This window comes from Bubalus bubalis, chromosome 3 (genome assembly GCF_019923935.1).
Source record: "Bubalus bubalis isolate 160015118507 breed Murrah chromosome 3, NDDB_SH_1, whole genome shotgun sequence".
Lineage (NCBI taxonomy): Eukaryota > Metazoa > Chordata > Mammalia > Artiodactyla > Bovidae > Bubalus > Bubalus bubalis.
Window position 1 is genome coordinate 91,774,933 of NC_059159.1, and position 27,225 is coordinate 91,802,157.

The following is a 27,225-nucleotide window of genomic DNA, read 5'->3' on the forward strand; positions in this document are numbered from 1 at the left end:
CAAGTGAATAGTTTTCATGGTTTCCATGAATAGGTCTTTGTTATATATTTTAATGAAATTTGGAGAAATAGTTATAAATGTCAACTGTGTTTCATGAAGACTGAGGGTTTTCCTGTTAAATTTCTAGGTACGGGAGAAGTGAATGTTGTGGAAGCAGAGAGTCTCCTCGAACCCTACCTCCAGCAGTTTCCAAATGTATGCTTAAAATTTCAAGTGTCTGTTTTCAGCCACAATCGTTCTGCCAGGGCTGCGTACTGAACAGTCTGTCTCTCCCTTCCTCTGCAGGGCTCCCTTGTGTTGTTCTATCATGGCCGGATAGAGCTGCTCAAAGGGAATGTGGAAGAGGTAACTTATTTGAGGGGGTCTTTTTGGGGGCCTGTCTGTTTAGTGGAGTTGTGTAGCAAACTCATTCCACACCAGCGAATTTAGCTGTATGCACTAGACAAAAACAGAGGCGAAATATGTAATTAAAAAGCCAAAGTTTAATTTTGTGGGTGCATTCTACTATGTGTAGTAGATTATAGAATATAATGTGTATGTACTATGTATAGTAGAATATACTCTACATTTATGTATGAAGTATTTGAGGCAATTCAGGGTTGGATATAAAAATACAGGTGGGCAATTTAAGGGACTTTCAGAAAACTGTGGCTACTATCCATCTTGGTATTACATATTGACTTTGGAATCTAGACCTTCCATAAAGGTAACTTCATTGTACTACATGTGTGCTCCCCATCAAAGGAATTAATTCACTAAATCCCTTGAAGAAAAAGAGTGAAGAGCCTTTCATATAAATATACTCACAAACAATTTTCTTCTACACAATGGGGACAAACATATTTATTTTTCCTTGATTTGATTTTTCTCTACTTACAATACATCTTGGATTTCTTTCCAGGTCAGTATATCTAAACCTTCCTCATTCTTTTTGATGGCTGGGTTTCATTCCGTGAGACGGATAAACTGTACTTATTAAAGTGGTCTACTGTTGATAGACTTTTGGCTATTATACACAGTGCTGTTGTAAACATTATTATGTGTACATCTCCGTGCAAAGGTATATTTATATAAGACAGAGTCTGACAGGATTTCTAGGTCAAAGATGTTTGCATTTTAATAAATTCAGACAGATTGCCCTCCTTACTTAAAGCTAGTCCATTTAAACTCCTATGAAGATGTGACTGTCGGAGAAGGCAATGGCACCCCACTGCAGTACTCTTGCCTGGAAAATCCCATGGACGGAGGAGCCTGATAGGCTGCAGTCAATGGGGTTGCTAAGAGTCGGGCACGACTGAGCGACTTCACTCTGACTTTTCACTTTCATGCATTGGAGAAGGCAATGGCAACCCACTCCAGTGTTCTTGCCTGGAGAATCCCAGGGACGGGGGAGCCTGATGGGCTGCGGTCTATGGGGTCGCACAGAGTTGGACACAACTGAAGCGACTTAGCAGCAGCAGCAGCAGCAGCAGCAAAGATGTGACTGTAGCCCACCAGCCTCCTCTGTCTGTGGGATTTCCCAGACACGAGCACTGGAATGAGTTACCATTTCCTTCTCCAGGGGAATCTTCCCAACCCAGGGATTGAACCTGCATCTCCTGCTTGTCAGGCAGATTCTTTACCACTGAGCCACCTGGGAAGCCCAAAGATATGAGAATACTTGTTTCCAATGCTCTTTGCCAACTCTGGTCATTATTTATCTTTTATTTTTCCAGTATGATGGCTGAAAAATGATAATCTAACTTTTAATTTATATTTTCCAATAAAAAAGCCTTCATTTGTGACTCATATATCTTTTTCTCTGATTTCCTATTTATGTCTTTAACAATTTTCCCATTGATTTGTCTTTTTTAGTAAAATTGTTGTATGATAAGTGTTAATTCTTTGTCAGTTATGTATATAGCAATATCTTCTCCCAGTCTGTCCATTGCCTTAAACTTGGTTTAAGGTATATCTTACCCTCTGGAAGTTCTAAATTTAAGTCTTTTCTTAAAGGACTTCTGTATTTTATATCTTACTTAAGGAACTTTGCTACTCCCACATTATAAATTTCCATGGCCCTCTCACAAAGTTAAATAAGGAGACAGAATTTAACTGCATTGTTGGCATGTAAGGAAAGGAGCGTGTCATATTGAGTGGTTTAATGAGTCATGATTTTGTTCTTTTTGTACAAAGTGTTTTATGTATTTTTCCATTAGGTTATTATCTCCTTGTCTAATATCTGGATGATCAGCTTTATGCAATTGACTTATAGGCACAAGAGATATTTCGAAAATGCATTTCAGTTCAAGAAGAATGGAAACAGTTTCACCATCTCTGTTACTGGGAGCTGATGTGGATTTTTGTATTCCAACAAAACTGGAGGGAGGCATATTACTATTCAGATCTGCTTTGCAAAGAGAGTAGATGGTCCAAGGTAAAGTACAGTACTTTCATTAAGTGTCATCTGTTTGCTAATAAGTGTATAGAATGATTTTCATTTAGGATTGTGTGTTCAACAGTATGAGATCAACACTGTTTTCTCAACGTAGAGATCCATCAACGGAGGAAGTACGCATTCAGTACCTGCTGTTTATAACTACTGTCCTCAGCACTATATGCTTTAAAAGCCATCTAAGCAGCCCTTGTCAACAAAAAGGCTTTATTTCTGAAGATGAATTTCAGTTATATATAAAAATGATTAAATATCAAGTTTTGATAATTTTTCATAGACTTTCTGATGTCCTGATAATAAAGCTTTTCATAATAATAAAAATTAATTCTTTATCCATTCATCTGTTGGTAGATACTTAGGTTGCTTTTGTATCTTAGCTTTTATAAATAACGTTGCTATGAGCATTGATCTTTTTGTGGAATTGCTGGATCATGTGGTAGTTCTATTTTAATTTCCTGAAGAATCTTCATACTGTTTTCCATAATGGCTGTACCAATTTACATTGCCACCAACAATATACCAGGTTCCCTTTTTTCTACATCCTTGCCAACATTTATTATTTGTTGTCTTTCTGATGATAGCCATTCTAACAGGTGTGGCAAGATAGGCAAAGGAGATTGAGGTACACCATAATAGATATAAATAAGATAACAAGGTTGCAAAAACAAGGAATATAGCCAATATTTTATAACAACTTTAAATGGAGTATAATCTATAAAAATATTGAATTGCTATATTGTACACTTGAAACTCATATAGTATTGTAAATCAATTAAACTTCAATTTTAAAAAGTTCTAAAAACCTTCTGATCCATTTGTGAGAAACTGGGAGGAATGAGATATTGATCTCTTTTTCATTTTGTCCACTTCCTCATCCATGAACATTAAAGTTGTATAATAGGAGAATGGCTAAAATTTGGTGGAAAGTGTTGATCTTATTTGGAATAGGTAGCAAGAGGCTTCATTTCCCTTTTTTGTCTTTGATACCTCCGATACTATATCTGGAAGATTTGAAGTTCATTCTTTTTTAAAAATTGTTATTTATTTATTTGTTCTTGGCTGCACTGGTCTTCAATGCTGCATGCGGGCTTTCTCTAATTGTGAGCGGGGCTAATCTAGTTGCAGTGTGTGGGCTTCTCGTTGCAGTGACTCCTCTTGTTGCAGGGCATGGGCGCTAGGCCATGGGGGCTTCAGTAGTTGTGGCTGTTGGGCTCAGTAGTTGTGGGGCTCAGCCTTAGTTGCCCCATGGCATATGGGATCTTCCCGGACCAGGGATCAAACCCATGGCAGGTGAATTCTTAACCACTGGACCACCAGGGAAGTCCTGTGGGTCATTATTGATTTACAAGATGGAAATATCATGTACCTAGGGTACTCTCTAACTACTGCTTTTCTTTTTCTCAAGGCAACATATGTGTTCTTAAAAGCTGCAATTTTGAGTATGCTTCCAGAAGAGGATGTGGTAGCAACGAAAGAGGATGTGGTAACTTTATTCAGGTAAGCTCATGATGAGTTCCAGACCTATATACCCAGCTCCCATTTACCACCTTCACTTAGGTATGTCGAAACATTCAAAACACCCTAGTAAACCTATGTTCTTTCCTCTCCCAATGATTGGAACTGCTAGTAGCAAGGCAAAAACCCATAATACTTGTATCACCAACACTGCCCTGTCCCTCTGTTCCCCATTGAGAGGAGAGGTATAGATAAGAGCATAGGGGGAATAATAGTTGAGATGAGGTCTGAAGGAGCTGCAGAGGCAGGTGGAGAGTTGTGTTGATACAGTTTCAGACCAAAGGAACAGGATACGCGAGGACCCTGTTGTTGGAAGGAGCACTGCACATTAAAGGAACTAAAGCATAGCTGATGTTGGCAGGACATAATGCTATATTTAGTAGATAGGCCAAAATAAAATGAATATCCAGGGATTACTCAAAATATGTCTCACAGAATACAGAATTAAAAAAAAAAAAAAGACGAAGTCTATGGCCATACCACCCTGAACATGTCTGATCTTGTCTAATCCCGGAAGCTAAGCAGAGTCGGAGCTGGTTTGTACTTGGATGGGAGGCTGCCTGGGAATACTATGTGCTGTAGACTTAAAAAATAAGACAAGATGTCTTAGTGACACAGAGATCATTAGTATCCCATGCAGGAAATGATAAGGTAATAGAATGGAGGTGGAAACCAGACTGGGGTTGGCTAAAGAGTGAATGAGATACAAAGAAATGAACAGAGTTAAGCATAAATACATTAAGCGATAGAGAAAGTTGGAGGGAGATGTAATATCAAAGAATATATTAATGGGAGAGATCTGAGCATTCTCAAAAACCACTGGGAAGGACCCAGTTCAGAAAGACAGTTGTACATGTGAGAAATGGGATAACTGACCTTTGTAAGGCTGTTGAAAAATCAGGAGGAGATAGACTCCAAAGCACTGATGGCAGGACCGGCTTTATTTAGAGGGAGGATCAGGTCCTCTATTGTATCACGCAGGAAGAAGTCCAGAGCAGGCTCAGAGGCATGCCAGCTCGTGTGTGGAGGCAGGGCTGTCTGTTGAGAGCGAAGGAGAAAGGAGTGGGCTGGAGTCTGGGGAGGATGGAGAATGTTTGAAATCATTGTTGCAGAGAGTGGGACAGAGAGAAGCACAGGACGGGGAATGGCAGGCAGTGCGAGAGCTCATTGGAGGCTGGTGTTGAATGTACCGTGACACCAACCTGTTTTCATTGCAGGAAGATGAGTGCAACGACTAGGCAGGCAAGGGAGTCTAGGAAATAAGCTAGAGCCTGCAGCAGTAACGCTTGCGTGCAGGGCAGGCTAAGCAGGAGTGTGGAGGGACGGGGAGAAAGGAGACTGCTGAGGTGGGAGAAAGTTGAAAGACAAGAGGACCGAAAGTCTCATTAGAACAGCCAACATTATAGTGAGGAGGATGGTTGGTGTGCTTGAGTTTGTGCTCTGATGTAGAAAAGTTACAGATGATGAAATGACCTAAGATACAACTGTAGGAGTGGGTGGCTGTGGTAGAAAGGAGGACATGACCTTTGGAGATGAGGCAGGTAGGGGAACAGAGACGCCCCACTGCATTCTTTAAACACAATTGATGACAAACACTTTTAATGGAATTCTATATTCTGTGGCCACGTTATGAGAAGTAATGGCTTGTCTGCACCCTCAGACTTGTCAGGACAGATTTGAAGGTATGACCAGGACAACTTTGTCCTGCTTTTTAGAAACTGGACCATGTATATACTAACTGTAGAATCTACATTAGTGGGAGCCATGGGCTGCCACCTGCTACTGGTAAAATGCATTTCCTTGTTTCACACACACGACAACAAATGGAATGGAATGTTCAGATATATTGGGATCTTTTACATCTCAGTTTCCTCCACTCCAAAATAAATTTTCTCTGCATCAAAATAATTTCTGTGAAACATGTAACTAATCTTATTTTCAGGCAAAAGCTTAAAGTCTGCTATATGTGTGATAGCATCTAACTTGTTGAGATACTGAGAGGAGAATCCCCCCAAATGAATGTTCTCTTCATTACAGACTCTGTGATCCTTGACTCAGGAGGTTTCATGTCCTCTGCACGCCTCTGACCCTCTCCCTCAACCCCCACCTCGAATGTCCACTGCCTTTTCCACTGATATAATTAACATTCATGATGGGCATTCTGATTTAAAACCATAGCCGTTTGTACACCTAAAAGTAATGTTATATGTCAATTATACTTCAATTAAAAAACCCCATATCTCAAGATTGTGCTGAGAAATAACATGACACAAGCTTGGCTTCATATGGAATGCTTTTTCTCTCATTGCATCTTCCTCTTTCTTTCAGTGGTGTAACTAGGTATTTCCCTAAATTCCTTCTTGGCGACCCGTTTGGTGCGTTTACAAGATTGAGTATGAGAAAGTGCCCTACAAATATGTAGCCTCTATTCTCATTTTTCTATGCTTGTGAATTTTATAATTGGAATTTCTTAGAATTTTGAGAGGAAGATTGTAAGCATGCTATATGTTCTTAGCTGATTATTTTCAAAATCACCTACGCTTGGGAAACATTTTCTCAAATTATGCATGAGTTGATGACTCTTTTTGAGCCACTTTTATCAGAGAAGCCATGGACTGTAGCTCACCAGATTCCTCTTGTCCGCAGAATTCTCCAGTCAAGAATACTGGTTGGGTAGCAATTCCCTTCTCCAGGAGATCTTCCTGACCCGGGGATCAAACCTAGGTCTCCCACATTGCAGGTAGATTCTTCACCATCTGAGCCATCAGGGAAACCACTATTAGGTCTGGGGTGGAGCCTAAATTTGATTTTGAACAGGGTTCCTGGTGGCGCTGATCCACTGCTCTGGGGAGCGCATCATAACAGGGACAGGTATAAATATTGCATGTGTTCTAATGACCTTTCACTGGAACTGGGGCTCTTCACAGACAGGTGGATGGCTTGAAGCAGAGAATTGCTGGGAAATCGATCCCTACTGAGAAGTTTGCTGTGAGGAAGGCTCGACGTTACTCTCCCTCGTTGCCAGCACCCGTGAAACTCGTTTTGCCTGCCCTGGTATCTGCCTTTATTTACTTACTCTTTGCATCCTAGAAATACATTATCTAGTTTCAGGGGCAGGGAGAACATCTAACTTTTGTTGTGAAGTTTGCTCGGTTAAAAGTCATTGTGTTTGATAAAGGCTATTTATAAAATATATCATTTAAGTCTTACAGTAACTCTATGAGAGGAATTTTTCTTTGTAGCCTCATTTGACAAATAAGGAAATTCAGACAGAGAGAGGTGAGTTGGCATATTTGAAATTGAGATGAATTATAACGCAAGCCACATATGTAACTACCTTTTCTAGCTGCTACCTTCAAAATCAAAAGGTAAAAAAATTAAAAAGTAGAACGACACATGATAATCATTTTCAAAATATTGGTTTAACCCAGTTTATGCAAAATTTTTGGAGTAGGAAATGGCAACCCATTCCAGTATTCTTGCCTGGAAACTTCCATGGACAGAGGAGCCTGGCAGGCTACAGTCCATGGGGTCGCCAAGAGTCAGAAACCACTGAACGACAGAGTACACATGCATGCGTGCAAAATTTTGTCATTTGAGCGTGTAATCTCTAAAATCTATTAATGAGATTTCACAGTCTTTTATACTGTACTCATCCGCTGAAGTCTGGTGCGTGTTTTATGCTTAGAGCGTGCCTCAGTTTGAACCAGCCACATTGCTCCAGAGCCATATGTGGCTGGTGGCTTCTGTTGTAGCCTAATGCTGGAGCTCCCATTTTTGATCAGTGTGCCATTTAGGTTAGGCTTCATGTAAAGCATAATTTCAAGTTAAATGGTCTTAATGCAGATTTCTTTAAAAAGTACTGAATATATCAAATTACAGTAACTTTTGGGGTCTAGTTTATGTGAGTAGTCAAGTAACACAGGGAAACTGTTTAGTGCAAGCTGACATCTGCTGTCCTTTTTTGGAGGTTCTTGATTTTTTTCTTTTGATTCCAGAGTATATTCAATTATTCCCCTTTAACAGTTGCTTACTTTCCAGTTTTTATTACCACAAACAGGCTACAGTGAATATTCTTCTATAGCTCTCTTTGTACATGGGCATATAATTCTCTGGGAGAGATGTTTAGAAGTAGAATTCCAAGTTGAAGGGCATATGCATTTAATACTTGGACATTGCCAGATTGCTCTCCAGAAGGGCTGTACTGATTTAAATTCCTACCAACAGTGTTTTATTTTTTTAATGTGTGATTGAGCTTTTCATGTGCTTGTTCATTTTTACTTCTTATTTCATGAATTGTTCATGGGCTTACTTCCCTAATTTTTTTATTAGGTTATTTATTATTTTATCATTGACTTATAAGTTACAAAGTGAGTGAAAGTCACTCAGCCGTGTCTGACTCTTTGTGACCCCATGGACTATACAGCCTATGGAATTCTCCAGGCCAGAATACTGGAGTGGGTAGCTGTTTCCTTCTCCAAGGGATCTTCCCAGCCCAGGGATCGAACCCAGGTCTCCTGCATTGCAGGCGGATTCTTTACCAGCTGAGCCACCAGGGAAACCGCATTGACTTATAGGAGCTCTTTAAATATTCTGTGAGAAAGAAAACTGCAGCTCCTCACAGGTGTCGTTGGGGGCTAGCCTGCACCGAGTACCTCAGCCCAGGTATTTCCTACTTAAGAAAAACAATCTCAGAGACCACCACCCTGAGACCAGGTTGTGCCTGGTCTGTGCCTGTGATGCAATGAGATAAAAATATGGCCACTCTGTAAATCATATCTGAGCACAGGTAAAAAGAAGAACACAATGCAAATCACAAAAATGACCAAACATCCTCCTTTTCCAGCTAATATGGGAGCCTGCTACTGTTTTACCCATGACACCTTTCAGCTCCATTCCTGCCTCATTCTTATCAAGTGATTAATGCTGGGAGATTTTTTTCTTTCCATGTCACAGAACTTCCCTGGGATTTTTCTAGAGCGCCATAGTCCTTTCTCAAAACTTAGATGCTTGTGTATACCTATGATGTATATGTTGCTCTGATTGCTAAGGGCCTTAAGGAAGATTAACTCAGAGCACTTCTTTCTCCAGGGCTAAGTGTGTAGAATTGGCTTGAATTTGTGGTAACTAGGAATTTTACCAAAATCTTGTATTTCATAAAATGATCAGTTCACATACAAACTTTTCTTTTTCTGATAAAATGTTGTATCAATAAAAACAAAATTTTAAAAAATCATCATCAGTTTAAATAAATATTCCAAAAGTTATTGAACTCTTACATGATTAGCAATAAGAAAATTTAGATGTAAAACAAAAGAGTGCTGTGATCTTAGTTTTCAGTCCCAAAAGGTGAAGATGACTTTGCTGTCACTCAACTCCAGTGTATTTTCCTCATTTCTACTGCTTCCCTGTAAGAGACTGTTCAAACAATCTTAACATATTTTACTATTTATTTATTTCCAAGGAGATTCTAATTATCCTGCTTACTTCATACCTTTCAAAATACGAACTGAACTACCAGGAAGATTAGAAAAATATTTTCAAGCAAGAGCACATTTGCTTTTGGTCCAGAAAAAAAAAAGAAAAATTCTCATCTGTTAGCCTATTAAATGTAATTTGCAATGAGAAATCATTAGTTTACATTTTTAGGGGCTGTCATTCTGCCATATGGCCTTTAAATGAATGTATTTTCTGCATATTGGATTGCATTACTGGACTGTCACATGTTTTTAATGGTATACAAGAACCTGAGCCAGGTAAAATATTTCCTGTGTTCATTTGCAGTGATGTCCTTGGAAACATTTTATGTAAACAATTGGCAGATATAGAAAAAATGTTTCCCTTTACTTAAGAGCAACAACAAAAATTTATGTTTGAATTGTTCATAATATCATTTAAAAATATTATATTTATTTCTATCTGTAATCTATTATCTTCCAAAAGGATTGGATACCAGTAGGTGCTCAGTGAATACTTGTTAAATAAATGAGCAAATTAATTTTTCAGTGAGGACACAATATACTATATATACTGAACTATTTTGTAGTATAAAAGCCAAAAAGCATTAAAAGCATTAAATAAAGTGAAAATGTGGAGATTAAATCACTAAACTCCAAATGAGGAAAGCTAAGAAAAATGATCTCTAAATGTCTTGAGATCACTAGCAACTAAGGCAAAACACTCACACGTGGCTTTGTTGTTGTAAAGAACACCGAATGATCTCACTTAATTGTGAATGGTTTCTCATTTTTCCTCATTAGGAAATGATGTATGTTTGGAATGGTTTTCCACTAGTGAGCAAGAGAAAAGACCTTTCTGAAAATCTGTTGATAACTGTTGAAAAGGCCGAGGCAGCTCTACAAAGTGAGAGTAAGTATGAAAAGCGAGAGCCTGGAAATCTTTACGGCTGCCCCCTCCCGTCCTTTCCCCATGCACATCTGCTCATGTTGATCTGTGTGCGTGATGAGGACAAAAGAGCTTGAGCCGCAGGTGTCTGGCTGATTGCAGTCAAGATGGAGGGGAGATACCTGATACAACACGGGTGAGCCTTGGGCACGGATGAGCCTTGGGGACGTGAGGCTCCGTGAAAGAAGCCAGAGGCAAAAGACAACAGAATGTGTGATTCCGTTTATATAAAATATTGAGGATAAATCAGTCCATAAAGACGGAAAGCAGATTAGTGGCTGCCAAGGGGTGGAGAACTGGGGGTGTGTGACACATGGAGGATTAAATCATTGTCTGTGACTCCAGGGATGAGCACCTCATTTAGATCATTTTTTACTTTGGCCACAGCATGGGGCTGAAATGTTTAATGAGATTTCTCTTTACAAGTACCTTTAAAAAATTAAACATTACATTTGAAAAATGTAGGTGAAAAAAGTCACCCATGTTTTTCCTACTATGCACAATTAATTTAGTTTCTGTTTATGCTCTCTTAGATTTATTTTTATAGTTACGATCATAGTGTATCTGGACATACTCTAGCCTATACTTTTTTATTTATTATAACCTTTACTCTCATTGAGATAAAACTGACATATAACACTATATTAGTTTCGGATGTACAGTGTAATGATTTGATATTTGTACACGTTGCAAAATCACCATAGTAAGTCTAGTAAATGTCTGTCACCATACATCATTACAAAAATTTTTTTCTTTTGTTGAGAACTTTTAAAATCTACTCTCTTAGCAACTTTCAAATATGCAATATAGTATTAGCTGTAGTCACCATCTGTACTTGACATCTCCATGACTTAGTTGTTTTATACCTGGCTTCAGTCCAGTTCAGTCTCTCAGTTGTGTCCAACTGTTTGTGACTCCATGGACTGCAGCATGCCCAGGCTTCCCTGTCCATCACCAACTCCCAGAGTTTCCTCAAACTCATGTCCATCGAGTTGGTGATGCCATCCAACCATCTCATCCTCTGTTGTCCCCTTCCCCTCCTGCCTTCGATCTTTCCCAGCATCAGGGTCTTTTCCAGTTAGTCAGTTCTTTGCATCAGGTGGTCAAAGTACTGGAGTTTCGGCTTTGGCAACAGTCCTTCCAATGAATATTTAGGACTGATTTCTTTTAGGATTGACTGGTTTGATCTCCTTGCAGTCCAAGGGACTCTCAAGAGCCTTCTCCAACACCACAGTTCAAAAGCATCAATTCTTCAGTGCTCGGGTTTCTTTACAGTCCAGCTCTCACATCCATACATGACTACTGGAAAAACCATAGCATTGATTAGATGGACCTTTATTGGCAGAGTAATGTCTCTCCTTTTAAATATGCTGTCTAGGTTGGTGATAGCTCTTCTTCCAAGGAGCAAGTGTCTTTTAATTTCATGGCTGCAGTCACTATCTGCAGCTGATTTTGGAGCCCAAGAAATAAAGTCTTTCACTGTTTCCATTGTTTCCCCATCTATTTGCCATGAAGTGATGGGACTGGATGCCATTATCATAGTTTTTTGAATGTTTAGTTTTAAGCCCACCTTTTCATTCTTCTCTTTCACTTTCATCAAGAGGCTCTTTAGTTCTTCTTCGCTTTCTGCCATAAGGGTGGTGTCATCTGCATATCAGGTTATTGATATTTCTCCCGGCAATCTTGATTGCAGCTTGTGCTTCATCCAGCCCAGCATTTTGTATCATATACTCTGCATATAAGTTAAATAAGCAGGGTGACAATATACAGCCTTGATGTACTCCTTTCCCGATTTGGAACCAGTCTGTTGTCCCGTCTCCAGTTCTATCTGCTGCTGCTAAGTCGCTTCAGTCGTGTCCAACTCTATGTGACCCCATAGATGGCAGCCCACCAGGCTCCGCCGTCCTTGGGATTCTCCAGGCAAGAACACTGGAGTGGGTTGCCATTTCCTTCTCCAGTGCATGAAAGTGAAAAGTGAAAGTGAAGTTGCTCAGTTGTGTCCGACTCTTCATGACTCTATGGACTGCAGCCTACAAGGCTCCTCCATCCATGGGATTTTCCAGGCAAGAGTACTGGAGTGGGTTCCCATTGCCTTCTCCCTTGCTCCTTGACCTGCATACAGATTTCTCAAGAGGCAGGTAAGGTGGTCTGATATTCCCATTTCTTTAAGAATTTTCCACAGATTATTGTGATCCACACAGTCAAAGGCTTTGGCATAGTCAATAAAGCAGAAATAGATGTTTTTCTGGAAGTCTCTTCCTTTTTTCATGATCCAACAGATGTTGGCATTTGATCTCTGGTTCCTTTGCCTTTTCTAAATCCAGCTTTAGTATCTGGAAGTTCATGGTTCGTGTACGATTGAAGCCTGGCTTGGAAGATTTTAAGCATTACTTTGCTAGCGTGTGAGATGAATGCAGCTGTGCAGTAATTTGAACATTCTTTGGCATTACCTTTCTTTGGGATTGGTATGAAAACTGACCTTTTCCAGTCCTGTGGCCATTGCTGAGTTTTCCAAATTTGCTGGCATATTCAGTGCAGCACTTTCACAGCCTCATCTTTTAGGATTTGAAATAGCTCAACTGGGATTCCATCACCTCCACTAGCTTTGTTTGTAGTGATGCTTCCTAAGGCCACTTGACTTCACATTTCAGGATGTCTGGCTCTAGCTGAGTGACCACACCATCATGGTTATCTAGGTCATGAAGATTTTTTGTACAGTTCTTCTATATATTCTTGCCAGCTCTTCTTAATATCTTCAGCTTCTGTTAGGTCCATACCATTCTGTCCTTTATTATGCCCATCTTTGCATGAAATGTTCCCTTGGTATCTCTAATTTTCTTGAAGAGATCTTTAGTCTTTCCCATTCTATTGTTACATTGATCACTGAAGAAGCCTTTCTTAGCTCTCCTTGCTATTCTTTGGAACACTGCATTCAGATGGGTGTATCTTTCCTTTTCTCCTTTGCCTTATACCTGGGAGTTTGTACATTTTGACCTCTTCACATATTCCTCCTACTCCTCAAGCTCTTGCCCCTGACAACCTGTCTATTCCCTATATCTATGAGCTTTTATTTCTTTACGTTTCACATAGAAGTGAATGTTCTTCATGGCTATGTTCCATTTTACACACACACAGACACATATTTAACATTTCCTTTATCCATTCATCCATTGATGGATTCCTACATCTTTTCCATGCTTGTCTGTTGTAAATAATGCAATGAACATAAGCATGCATATATCTTTTTGAGATAGTACTTTTTTCAGATAAATATGCAGAGCTGGGGTTACTGGATCATATGGTAGTTTATCATAAATGTTTTAATTCTTTCTAGGTAACCCTTGTAATAATTTCAAGAGCTTCCTGGCATTCCATGGAGATAATATATCATAATTTAACCAACTCTTTCAGTATTGTTGGGCATTTAGGCTGCTTTCCATATCTGAAATTATCCTAACTTTAGATTCCCATCAATAGTTCAGTTCAGTCGCTCAGTCGTGTCCGACTCTTTGCGACCCCATGGACTGCAGCATGCCAGGCCTCCCTGTCCATCACCAACTTCCGAAGTTTACCCAAACTCATGTCCATTGAGTTGGTGATGCCATCCAACCATCTCATGCTCTGTCATCCCCTTCTCCTCCTGCCCTCAATCCTTCCCAGCATCAGGGTCTTTTCAAATGAGTGAGTTCTTCGCATCAGGTGGCCAAAATATTGGAGTTTCAGCTTCAACATCAGTCCTTCCAATGACCACCCAGGACTGATCTCCTTTATGATGGACTGGTTGGATCTCCTTGCAGTTCAAGGGACTCTCAAGAGTCTCCTCCAACACCACAGTTCAAAAGCATCAATTGTTCGGCCCTCAGCTTTCTTTATAGTCCAACTCTCACATCCATACATGACCACTAGAAAAACCATAGCCTTGACTAGACAGACCTTTGTTGGCAACATAATGTCTCTGCTTTAAACATGCTGTCTAGGTTGGTCATAACTTTTCTTCCAAGGAGTAAGCGTCTGTTAATTAACCCAGTTAGTTAATTAAGCATCTATTAATTAACTATTAATATAGAGTTAATATATTATAGATATAGATTTTAAAATTTTAGATCTATTATTATAGATTTTATAATTTTATATCTAAATTTTAATTTAGATATAAAAATTTTATATAAAGTTTTTTATCTTTATTATAGATAAAATGAACCTCTTTACATTTTTATATTATCTCCTACATTTTTAATTGTAGGAAAATGCACATAATATAAAATTTGCCATATTAACCATTTTTAAACTGTATGGTCCAGTAGTGCTAAGTATATTCACTGAGTTGTGCAGCCAGTTTTTAGAACTTTTTCATACCCCTTAAACAGTAACTCCCCATTTCCCGCTCTTCACAGTGGCTGGCAGTCACCGTTTTACTCTTTATTACTGTGGATTTGACTCTCTAGAGACTCTCCATAGGTGGAATCATGCAGTCTTTTTCTTCTTGTGCTGCCTTATTTCCCTTATCCTAATATCCTCCAGGTATGTCCATGTTGCAGCATGTGTCAGAATTTCCTTCATTTTTAAGGCTGCATAATATTCTGTTGGATGTTTATACCAAATTTTGTTTATCTATTCATCCATCAATGTATATTTGGGTTGCTTCCACTTTTGACTGTGAACAATACTTCTATGAACATATATATGCAAATATTTCATTCAGATGCTGCTTTCAGTTCTTTTAGATATATGCCTCAAGGTGGATTTGCTGGATCATGTAACATTTCTACTTTTAATTTTTTTAGGAACTGACATACTGTTTTCTCTAGTGGCTGCACCTTTGTACATTCCCACCAACAATACACACAGGTTTCAATTTCTCTACATCCTTGACAATGCTAGTAATTTTATTTTCTTTTTTTTAATCTGTTTGCTTGTTTGTTGGTAGTAGGCATGCTAATGGGTGTAAGATTTTTTTTAAAACAATTTTTTATATAGAATAATTTCAAAAGGAAAAATATTTACTTTCATTTGAGTGGAAACTCAATGTAAAGCCACATCATTTTAAAATTTAACTGAGATAAAACTCCATATAAATTTACTTCAAAAAATGGGTTTCAGAAAATTACAGTTCAGTAAAATCTATTAAGGCTTTTGAACAAATTTACTAGTATTATTTTTGTAGAACTAATTTGGCCATTTTTCATTAATTTGTTCCTTTGAACACTCATTTTTCATACCAGGTATAGCATTGTAATAGTAGAAAAAACATTGTCCCTGTCATTAAGGGAATTATTTGTGATTAAATGCCACATATTTGCAAATTAGATGAAAAAATGAATATGTTTTAAAGTGTATATGTGAGAAATGGGAGGTAAAGAAAAACCTTTTTTTTTTAAGTAAAAACATTTGTAGGCTATTTTTTCCTCCAAAGGAGTAGGCTAGCTTGCTTCTGTTTTCCTACAAAGACGAGGGTTTTAGTTCAATAGAATAAATTCTAATGTTTGAATGTCCATCCTTTGTAGTATAGACTAATACATACCACCACTGAGTAAGACCTTTGTATACAGTTACCCCTTATTCTCCACGTGGAATTGATTCCAAGCCTCACTGTGGATACCACAGTCTTTGGATGCTCAAGTTCCATACTCTGCCCTCTGTATCCACAGATTCCTCATTCGCGGATTCAATCAGCCGCAGATCCTAAACATAGCCCCAATCTGGTTTGTTGATTAGAAGCAAAAATAGATTGTTTTTTTGGGGGGGGGCAGATGGTCTTTAATAGGGAAGGTAATGTGGTATTGATATTTGTGATTTTCATAGTGAATAACTTGTCAGATCTTAGAAGTGAGAGGTGATTATCAGCTATCTTCAGCACCTAGAAATAAAGCAACCTTCTTTGACATGGTTAAGTAGCATCCTTAACCTCCCATAGACAAGCTGTTTACTGATTAAAACACCAGCATGCATTAATGGTGATTTCTGATATTTGTACTGAAAGCAAGAGTATTTCAGTATGAAGGACTCTCAAAGCCTCGTCATTTTGCTTTTTTGTCCCTTCCCACCTGTGTTGTCACAGCCTGAAATGTATAAATAATCAGTCTGTCTTGGAATGATTTCTTATTTCTACTTAACTTGCAAAAAAGAAAAACCCAAATTCAAAAGTGGTATACATGTGAAATGGCCACCTTCGTCAGATAGATGTCACACACGATATGATTCCTTCTGTTAATATGTATTAGCCTTGGGCTAGAGAAGGTAGAGTCACTTTCAAAAGGAAAAATGTCCTGAAAGAAGATCCTCTATGTTAGCCTCATGCAGTTAGAAGTTTGTGGGGATTTTAGGTGCTTTACCTGTATTTCAGAACCATTTTGTCTAATTTTATGACATAATTTCGTCCCCCAAAGCACCTAACCTGGGAGAACTGGTAAGCTGTAAACATAATGATCTAGGGAGGGTGTTCTCCTTCCAGCATTTTTAATGGGGAGAAGGCCATCTGCTTCTCCACATGAAAGCGTTACCCTCTTCCACACGAAGCCAGCCCAGTTAGGGGCCGGAGCCACAGGAAGAGGCCGCCTGCTTGCTCCTCACTGCTTTACCTTTCACTAAATTAATAAAGCTCTTACTTTATTTACAGTTCAAGCTTACCATTATTTTACCTAAGGTCACTTAACTCAGAGGCGAGCACCTAAAAAAAACTTTTTGAATGGCGAGAGTGATAAAGTGAAAAAAGGCTAGAGTGAACCCCTTAATCAAATGGTGTGTTGAAGTATTAAACTTGATATTCTTTTCATTTGAAGTATTTTCATTGAATTTCGTGAGGCATAAAAATGCTAAACATATATATTTTTAAAATTTTAAATGATCCCTCTAAAAGCTAACAGCCGTTAGTGCTGCCTTTTAAGTGGGCTATTTTTTGTTTTTGTGAGTTAACTGTATGTGTTTTGCTTTAAGACTCCAGCGACTACTCTGTCGATGATGACTGTCTAGTGAAACTGCTCAAAGGATGCTGCCTGAAGAACTTACAGAGGCCCTTGCAAGCAGAACTGTGCTTCAATCATATTGTCCAAAGGTAAAAGCAGACGATGAAACCAGCTTGAGTGCAAATCGCGGTTTCTGGGGAATCGCTGTGAGAAAGTGATGCTTTTGTCTCTGCTGCTAACCTTTTTTTACTTGGTGTTGTCAGAGAATCCAGTAATGTTTTCTTTATTCTTGGAGAAAGAAATGATAATCTAAGTGAACATGGCTTTATGCTTTTCCACGTGGTGTTTAGACGTGATGCACGAAAGCTAAATTTACAGCCAAGCTGACAGGTGTCTGTCTAAATTCTGGCAGTAACGTACTGAACATCTGATATTTTTTGATTTGTGCATTTGTCTGTCATTCATTTATTCTACCAATATTTGAGTACCCACTATGTGCCAGAAACTGTGATCCTGAATCCTAGGGTTTCAGAGTTGAATAAACAGACTAACCATCATTGTAATGATAATTTGGCAGGAAAGAACAACTGTGATAAATGCTATAACAGCTTCCCTTTTGGCAGGGGCATTTTTCTGGGATGAATGAGTGTTATCCCCTCAGTAGCACTGATGATGATGTCCTGCTCCTTTGCTAATTAGAGAGTTGAGTCAAGGTTCTGTTGCCTGGCCCTCTTCTCTGCATCTGGAGTCACAGATGCAGTTATCTACAGGGGCCAGACAAGTAACCTTTCTGAGTGATGGTGGGAATGTGGATTAGAAGGCACTGCAGATCATGGAGATTGTGTGGTCTCTCTAAAGAGTACCGCCACTCCTGAACTCAAATGGATTATTATTCTTGACAGTGTGGGCCCACTAGTAATAATCCCTACAATTTATCATTGAAAGCCTGGAATCTGAATTTTATGTAACATCTTCTGACTTTTAAAGCTTGGCTCAATTTTTTGGAAACCATTCTGTATACCAAATAAGTCACAGCCACAGACTTCTGCTTGACGTCTTCTGTTCGATATCATGTGCTTTCCCATCTATAACTACTGATCCTCCTCTTCCGACCATATTTTCTGAGAATGTAGGAGGACTGCTGTCCTTATAAGAAGAGGAAAGACTTAATGTCTATTTCTCAAATTAATAACATGCTGTCTTTAGTAAATATGTTAAAGAAGTATCCATTGAGCTCCCTTTTATTGACATTTTTATTAGGATCAAAAGGATGACTTATTTGGGCTATTTGTTGTGTCTTTTGAATCTCATAGTGGATAGTTTGCTGGTATGTTCTATAGTTTTGGACTGTGAATTCAACTTGAATGAGTTTTATCTTGAGACTCCAGTGAGGCTAGGACTTGAGAAAGAGTCTCTTTCTAAGCTCTGTGCTTTTATTTCTGCCAGATGCCCCAAAGGCTTTTCTCACCTTGGGCTACTTTCATGTTAATTTTGTTGCTTAGAGGTTCTTGAATCATTTGGGCCACATAAATTTGAATTGCAAATTTAGGTGAGGACATGTCCATTGATTATTAATTTCTTAAGGGATTTGCTTTTTTCTTCCTACCTAGAGAATAGGTTAGTCTTCCCAGATGGCGCTAGCGGTTAGGAACCCACCTGCAAAACTAATACAATATTGTAAAGTTTAAAAATAAAATAAAATTTAAAAAAAAAAAAAAAAGAACCCACCTGCCAATGCCGAAGACATAAGACACGCGGGTTTGATCCCTGGGTCAGAAAGATCCCCTGGGGGACGGCATGGCAACCCACTCCAGTACTCTTGCCTGGAGAATCCCACGAGTGGAGGAGCCTGATGGTCTATAGTCCATAGGGTCGCAGAGTCAGACACGACTGAAGCAACTGAGCACAGAGTGTAGGCCACAGAGCCAACTGCCCTTGGCTTCCTCCTGTGCCACGAGTGGGTTCTCTACCCTTTCACGAGTGGGTCATCTGCCCTTTCTCTAATGGAGCTGGGCCCCAGCTTTACGTAGTGGTCTCAGCCCCTGCTCTATGTATTATGTGGGCCCAAGGTCTCACCTCCTGTGTGGACAGAGACACAAAGCCTTGGCTGAGACAGACCCAGGAGTGCTTTGGCGTCATCGACACAATTGGAGTTCTGGTTTTGTTTTCGGTTTGAGAGTCTTCCTTATGTTCTTGTGAGCTGAGCTCTCCTTTTAAAAGGGTGTTGCTCTTATTTGTTTCAGCGCTTCTAGATATTAGGAAGTCAGATAATTTTCATAATACTGCTGTAAACGGAAGTGTCGGCCCCTTCTTTCTTGACATTTTGAAGCATTATAAGACAAACAGTGTAAAGAGAGTTAAACCTTAGTGAAAAACAAGTGGAGTCATTTTCTAAATGGCGTCATTTCTGAACATGTTCATGATCTTGTCCTTCTAGGATAATGTCTATGTGAAAAGGCAGGAAACAATGTTCAGCGCTGGGTTTAGACTAAGGAATAAAATAAGAGTGGTAGAGGAAATCCCTGGTGTGCCAGTGGTTAGGACTTTGTGCTTCCACTGCAAGGGGCATGAGTTAAATTTTCCCTGATTGGGGAACTAAGATCCTGTATGCCATAGAGTGAGACAAAAAAAAAAAAAAAAAGTAATATATTAAAAGCATACTGTTTATTGCCATGGTTTATTATATTCTTTAACTGTATAATGACAGCTTTTCTCTAGTAATAGACTTAGTGCTGTACCTATTTTCATAAGAATGGGGAAAAATATATATGTTGAAAAAGAATGATATGTTCTTTCTTCTGTTTATATTTAATTACTTTTCATTCACTCTTTTAGCGAAAAGCTACTGAAGTATGACCACTACCTAGTGCCATTTACTCTGTTTGAATTGGCATTTTTGTATAAAAACCAAGGAGAAATTGACAAGGCCATAAAGGTCCTAGAAACTGCAAGGTAAGTGGTAACGGCAGCTTTCCTTGATTGCTATGGAATCAGGAATATCAATACTGTTTTTACAACAGCAATAACTTGATACACTTAAAAATGAACGTATTAATGAAAAATTATTCATTATATTGCCTTTGCTAATTTATGCTTAATTTCCACTTGTGGCTTTTGTTAGAATTGTGCAATTTTCAAGCTTCTTAATGCCTGACCCTATGACTGTTTACAAATGTTGTGATTTGGGGGTACCTACAGGACAGATTTCTAACCTATTCTCTTCTGTATCAGGGGTCAGAAAACTTTTTCTGTAAAGGGCCAGTTAACACTTTTGGCTTTGCAGTAGAGGGTCTCCATTGTAAGTACTCAATAGTATTGAAAGTGGCCATAGAAGACCATATGTAAATAAATGGGTGTGCCCAGAGTTGGCCATGATTTTGGTTATAGTTTGCTGACCTTTGGTATATTCCACCATCTCTCTCATTTCATTAAAAAGCCTCTCATTTGAAGAAGCCCTTTGAATCTTCCTGACTCTTTCTTCTTTCTGGCTATTGTGGCAATTTCATAGCACTTTATCAATCCTGGTGGACAGTGGTGCTCAGAGTTCCTGTGATCATGGTTCATTTACTGGGGACACAAACCCTGTGGTCTGCTTGCTTTGAACACTACTTGCAGTGGAGAAAGAATGCCGTGATAGCTCTAGGCCATAACTAGCTTAATAACTCATTGGTTTGTTCATTTCCTTAAATTTAGCAAGTATTCACTGAGTACCTATTATGTGCCAGACACTAGAGAAGGTTCTAGACAAACAACTGTGCATCAACAGGCAATGTTTCTGCTTTCTAAATTGTGGGGTATTGGTAAATACACAGATAAGAAAAATAGCAATGATTTATGCTTCATTGAGATTTATGATATGATACAAGGTACCTGGGTATTACTTTAGACTGTTAATTCTGAAAGGTTTCCTTGAGGAGGTGCTATGTAGCTGAGATTAGCATAATTAAAGCCAGTCCTGAGAAGATCTGTCACCAGAAGGCTGGATGAGGAGCATTCCTGGCTGGGGATAGGAGGGGGAGGGTGTCAAGATACTAGGTTGATAACGATGCTTTACTGAAATGGGGAATGCTTAGAGGAGCAGGGTTGAAGAGAGGAAAAAAAAAACATATTTCTGTTTGGGCTCTGTTATTTTGAGGTGCCTATAGGTATTCATATGGAGATGGTGAATTTACAGTCATTTATATGAGCATGTAGTTTAGTGTAAAGGTCAAGGCCAGTTGTAGATACTTGAATGTCACCAGGACAGAGACAGTGATATTTAAAGCTGTGGTGGGGTTATTTGGGGAAAGTTTTATAGCTAGAGAAGGATATCCAGCACAGAGCCTTGAGCTATGCAGTTATTTTAGAGATTAAATAGTAAGATTAAGAAGTGGCCATGAGTTAGGATGACATCCTCTAGAGCCAAGTGAACAAAATGTTTCAAAAGAAGAGTGGGAGGTTGTGAAGATGGTTGCCAAGAGGTCAAGCAAGGTGAGACCAGAGAAGTGGCTGCTGAATTTGGCAGCATGAAGATCATCAGCAATTTGGACAAGTGAAGTGAGAAAGTGGAGTCAGCCATTCCACTTTTTTATTTTATTAACCTAGAGATATGAGAAAGTCACTTTTAAAGTTAGTTTCTTGAGAGTGAGTATGACTGCCATTTCAGCTAACATTCATGTATCTTCAAATCTAGCCATTAGAAAATTTGGGACTAAAAGTACTGTTTCCAAGTATTTTATCATGTGGACATATTTAGTGTTATCAAACGGCAAAGAATCCGCCTGCAATGCGGGAGTCTGGGGTTTGATACCTGGGTTCAGAAGATCTCCTGGAGAAGGAAATGGCTACCCACTCCAGTATTCTGGCCTAGAGAATTCCATGGACAGAGGAGCCTGGTAGGCTACAGTCCATGGGGTTGCAGAGAGTTGGACAAGACTGAGCAGCTTTCACTTTCAAGTAATACATAAGCAAATATATAGCAATGAAAAGAAAAGACCAGTAATTCCCTGAGAAAGAGAAAGACCAGCAGTGATCAAAAAGTCAACACTAACTCAAGACAATGCTAGTGATGTCAACATAGACAAACTTCCCAATCATTTCAAGACTGTTGATTATCTGCAGTTCTCCTTGTACAGTAGGAGCTTTGCAAAGCTGCCGAGGTTAATTAGGGAAATACTCAATTACATCCTTTGAAATTCTAGTAAGATGTTGGTTTAGCTTATGAATAATAACCCTTAGCAAGGTTACCAGTAAGTAACCCTTAGACCTGTATAACATAGAGGGCTGTAGAAAGAAGTGAGTGCCACTGCAGAGAAAGATATAACTCTCCCATAGGCCAAGGTGGTGTGTGTGAGAGTAGAGCCCAAGATCCAAGCCACTCCATTTTTCTGAGTCTGAACAATTCTAGCAAAAAAAAGTCAGTGTGGATGATATAAGTGAGGTTTTAAAGTAATCTGTGAATTTCTAATTCCCCTCCTGACATTGTCACATAATAATTATTGACTAAACCATTGACATTTGCCTGTGAGAATTGGAGTAATTTTGTTGTCACTGTTGTTACATGAGTGTGTGTGTGTGTGTTTAAGTTAAATTTTTTTTTGAGGGGTGAATGATCCTATTCACCTTGTTTGCATGAGGTTGCCTAAAATTTCCAGTTTAGAAAAGGAGGTCAGCTATTTAAAAATAGGTCACGAATTTTTTTAAGTCCTCAGCATAGCCTTCTTGCTGTTTGGGAGAAGTACAAACCTTGCTATTCAAAGTAGAATTTTTAGACCACCACCTGGAAACTTCTAGAAATACAGAATATTGTCATCCCCCCTCCACCCAGGAACAGAATCTGCATTTTAACAAAATCCACTGTTATGCATAGTGATGTTTGAGAGTAAATAAAGAATGAAGGTGAGAGGAAGGGGAGGAGGGTGGTGGTACCCTGGTTTATAAAGGAATTTTGACATTAAAATGTTATTGTTTTCTGTCTTTAGAAATAACTACAAAGATTACTCGCTGGAGTCCAGACTACACTTCAGAATTCAGGCAGCTCTTCACCTCTGGAAAAAATCGTCTTCAGATTGATCAGAACATGAAGGATGGACTTTTCTCTCAATTCCTACCGGCGTCTACTATAGATTAGGCCTTGTATTAAAGTGGAAAAATGATCTTGTGAATGAGAGACAAAAAACTAATTTTACTGTCAATATTTTCTATAATTTGTGTGGTTTATTCTTGGTCTACTTAAGTGTTTTTTTTTCCTCTATGGAATGATGGTCAGTAATATTTTGAAAACTCTTATATTTTGCATCTTCAAAAGGAATTTCAAATTAATTTGAATTGGAGAGTGAAGAAGTCTTTTAAAGGACTCACAGGTACAATAAAGTCTAAATAGATTATTTATTTTTTTAAATGTGGAAATGAATATCATGTAGGTAGTAAATGGCTTATAACCTGAGCCATATTTAGATTTGTTGGGCAGTTAAACTTCAGAGATAGTTTGTTGCCTAGAATTTAAGTTTCAGAAAGAAAATAAGAAAAACCTACATTCAGAAATAGCTTAATCATTTTCAGAAAACTCCTGAAAAAGACAATGGATGTGAACAGGACAGGTAACGTACGTAATTGGTTGAAAGACCTGTATCTAGAAAAGATGAAATGTTATTATTTTTTATTCTTCATGTAAGTTAAAGGTGGTGGCATTTTTGAGAGACTGTCCTGTTTTTGAATGTACTTAAGTCTATCATTATTATAACAAAACTCAGAAAACTCCATGTATCTAAAGGGGAAATTTATATTTTGGATTGTTCTCAACCTTATCCATGAGAGCTAAAAAATATACATTGATTATTTTTCTTATAAAGTTCCTGCTGCTTTAAAGGATACCAAGAATTTTTACACTCATACTGTTGGTGTCTAAGGTCTAGTTTTCTAATCTTTCCAGCACTGTGATGTTTCCTTGTAAGTATCTGGACTGTGCTTAGTCCTTTAATTTGCAGACGCAATCAGGGCGTAGCGCGGGAGGGAGCCTGACTGCATGGTGCTGGTTCTGCTGCCAGCAGTTACCAGGGTGACCGCTAGGGAGTCTCGGGCTCTCCCCGTCACTGTACCAGCGGTTACCAGGGTGACCGCTAGGGAGTCTCGGGCTCTCCCCGTCACTGTACCAGCAGTTACCAGGGTGACCGCTAGGGAGTCTCGGGCTCTCCCCGTCACTGTACCAGCAGTTACCAGGGTGACCGCTAGGGAGTCTCGGGCTCTCCCCGTCACTGTACCAGCAGTTACCAGGGTGACCGCTAGGGAGTCTCGGGCTCTCCCCGTCACTGTACCAGCGGTTACCAGGGTGACCGCTAGGGAGTCTCGGGCTCTCCCCGTCACTGTACCAGCGGTTACCAGGGTGACCGCTAGGGAGTCTCGGGCTCTCCCCGTCACTGTACCAGCGGTTACCAGGGTGACTGCTAGGGAGTCTCGGGCTCTCCCCGTCACTGTACCAGCGGTTACCAGGGTGACTGCTAGGGAGTCTCGGGCTCTCCCCGTCACTGTACCAGCGGTTACCAGGGTGACCGCTAGGGAGTCTCGGGCTCTCCCCGTCACTGTACCAGCGGTTACCAGGGTGACCGCTAGGGAGTTCCGGGCTCTCTCCGTCACTGTATTTTCCTCATCTGTGAAACGGAAAAAGAACAGATGACTTCCATGGTCTCTTTCAGTTTTATAATTGTAGGTCAGTGTCTTAGGTATTTATTTTCAGCAACCAATGTTAAAATGTTTAATCCAAACCATTCCCACGTGGTGTGCGTTTTATTTTACAATCACCACTGCCTCCAGCCCTGCACCCCCACCCCAGCTCTCCAATGTGTATATGCAGCGGCTCAGGACAAGATTGCATACAGAGCGACAAAAAACGATTTATGAATCGATGAGTCAGGATTTTGCCTTATTTTTGTGATGAAGAATACCTTGTCCTGGAAGCCTCTGCAGTTGAACAAAAACAGCCCCTGACTGGCAGTCAGGAGCCCTGCTCTGTTAGTTAATAGTTCCTCAACATGGAACAAGGCATCAACCCTTTCTAGGACTCAGTTTCCCCAGTGGAGATAGCAACACAGAGCTTGGTGTTTGTGAGGGCTCAATGGAATAACGTGCGTGATGGCTTTTTTGGTAAATTGAAAGGCTTTGTCAATATGAGTTGTAATAGTTATGATTTTTATGTACAGATTACAGTATCAAAACTAAAGGATTGGCTGAGTCTGTGGTCTCTGATGTAAAATGAAAGAAGCGTGGAGATTCAAACAAATTTGGATTTATTCAGTGTTTAGCACTGACATGAGCTCACATTGTGAATTTGCGCCTTGATGTTTATTTCCTATTATAAGAGCCTGTGGGCTTCCCAGGTGGCGCTAGTGGTAAAGAACCCACCTGCCAATGCAGGAGACATAAGAGACGTGGATTCGATCTGTGGGTTGGGAAGATCCCTGGAGGAGGGCTTGGCAACCCAGCTCCAGTATTTCTTGCCTGGAGAATCCCATGGACAGAGGAGCCTGGCGGGCTACAGTCCGTAGGGTCACAAAGAATTGGACATGACAGAAATGACTTCACACACATGCACGCACGCCCAAGAGCCTGTATCCAGCAGGTATTTGATCTTATTTTCTTCACCGTACTAATTCTTGGCCAATACGGAGGATGTATTTCCAATGGAAAATGATGAATTCAACTCTAGTCAGAGTACCACCCTTTCAGATAATATAGGTGGTAGATTTCCTCACATGCTATTAATATGAATTATAAAACTTTACGTGAGGACCAGACAAAAGAGGAAATAAATTAACTGCCATTACAATTAGTAGTGGAAAATCTGTTGAACAATTTTTTTAAATATTACTTGGGAAAAAAGTTTCCAAATTCCTTAGAAGAGCTTTGGTGACATTAATTTTTTTTAATTAAAAAAAAAATCTCATTGCTTTTGTGAGAAGCTATGAGTCAAAGCAAAAGTAAGGTAAAAAAAAATGCTGTTTCTGATGTAAAATGGAAATGGTTTAAGTTAATGGAGGTTATTTTTGTTTTAACTCAGCATTACCAGAACAAATATAAAAAATTCATATCTCCCATTAAGATTTTTCCTTTGTTATTTGTTCTTATTATATTTGTATTTTTATTTCCTATCTGCTAACCTATCCAATGGATTTTTAAATGTTGTAGTATCATTAATGCTACAAATATTCATCTGTTTCCTGCCATGTTCAAGATACCATGGCAGTACTAGTTTCCTGTGACCTCTGCTAATACTGCATTTATAGAGTTATTTTGTGACTCAGGGTGTTCTGTGAAGAATGAGTCCTGAAGTGACAATGTTTTATCTGCTGTTGTAAGGGGCATTTGTAAGGAGGTTGGGCTGCCAATGTGTCTGACAGTTGGTGCAATTTGTGTAATTCTTGGTATAATTGCCTTAAAATTTTTTGTTTTTTTTAAATGCAAAGCCAGAGATTGGCTTTATGTAAACTTAAGATCCTTGCCTGGAGAATCCCAGGGACGGGGGAGCCTGGTGAGCTGCCATCTATGGGGTTGCACAGAGTCGGACACGACTGAAGCGACTTAGCAGCAGCAGCAGCAGCAAACTTCAGATCCCTTGGAGAAGGGAATGGCTACCCACTCCAATATCCTTGCCTAGAGAATTCCATGGACAGAGGAACCTGGTGGGCTACAGTCCACGGGGTTGCAAAGAGTCAGACATGACTCAGCAACTAACAAACACAAACTTAAGACTTAAATAGATTAGCCTTTGTAATTTTGGTGGCAAGGAAAGCATGATTTCGGCTTGACAATGGAAGATCAACTGTATCAGCTCTTATATGAAAATATGTTTTAATATTTCTTTGCTTCTTCTGGATATAAGAAGGTCTCAAGTTATATAGGAAAAGGAGGTTCATTGATTCTTTGTCTCTCCTACAAGTGCGTAGAAGCTGTGGGTGAATTCCAGATTAATCAGTGTCAAAGATTATTAATGATTGA

At 39.3% G+C, this 27,225-nt stretch overlaps 1 protein-coding gene across 5 annotated transcripts in view; it reads left to right on the forward strand.

Annotated features, from left to right (window-relative positions):
* TTC39B (tetratricopeptide repeat domain 39B) overlaps positions 1 to 23,441 on the forward strand; it is a 146,719-nt gene extending 123,278 nt beyond the window's left edge. For all 5 annotated transcript variants that reach the window (XM_044939840.2, XM_006080852.4, XM_025281503.3 and 2 more), the window contains 9 exons: positions 128 to 195; positions 286 to 345; positions 2,255 to 2,416; positions 3,840 to 3,931; positions 6,877 to 7,003; positions 10,210 to 10,318; positions 17,288 to 17,405; positions 20,092 to 20,208; positions 23,217 to 23,441. In XM_044939840.2, coding sequence (XP_044795775.1) covers positions 128 to 195; positions 286 to 345; positions 2,255 to 2,416; positions 3,840 to 3,931; positions 6,877 to 7,003; positions 10,210 to 10,318; positions 17,288 to 17,405; positions 20,092 to 20,208; positions 23,217 to 23,307 — 944 coding nt within the window. In that variant the 3' untranslated portion in view covers positions 23,308 to 23,441. The remainder of the gene's footprint in view (positions 1 to 127; positions 196 to 285; positions 346 to 2,254; positions 2,417 to 3,839; positions 3,932 to 6,876; positions 7,004 to 10,209; positions 10,319 to 17,287; positions 17,406 to 20,091; positions 20,209 to 23,216) is intronic.
* The last annotated feature ends 3,784 nt before the right edge of the window (positions 23,442 to 27,225 follow it).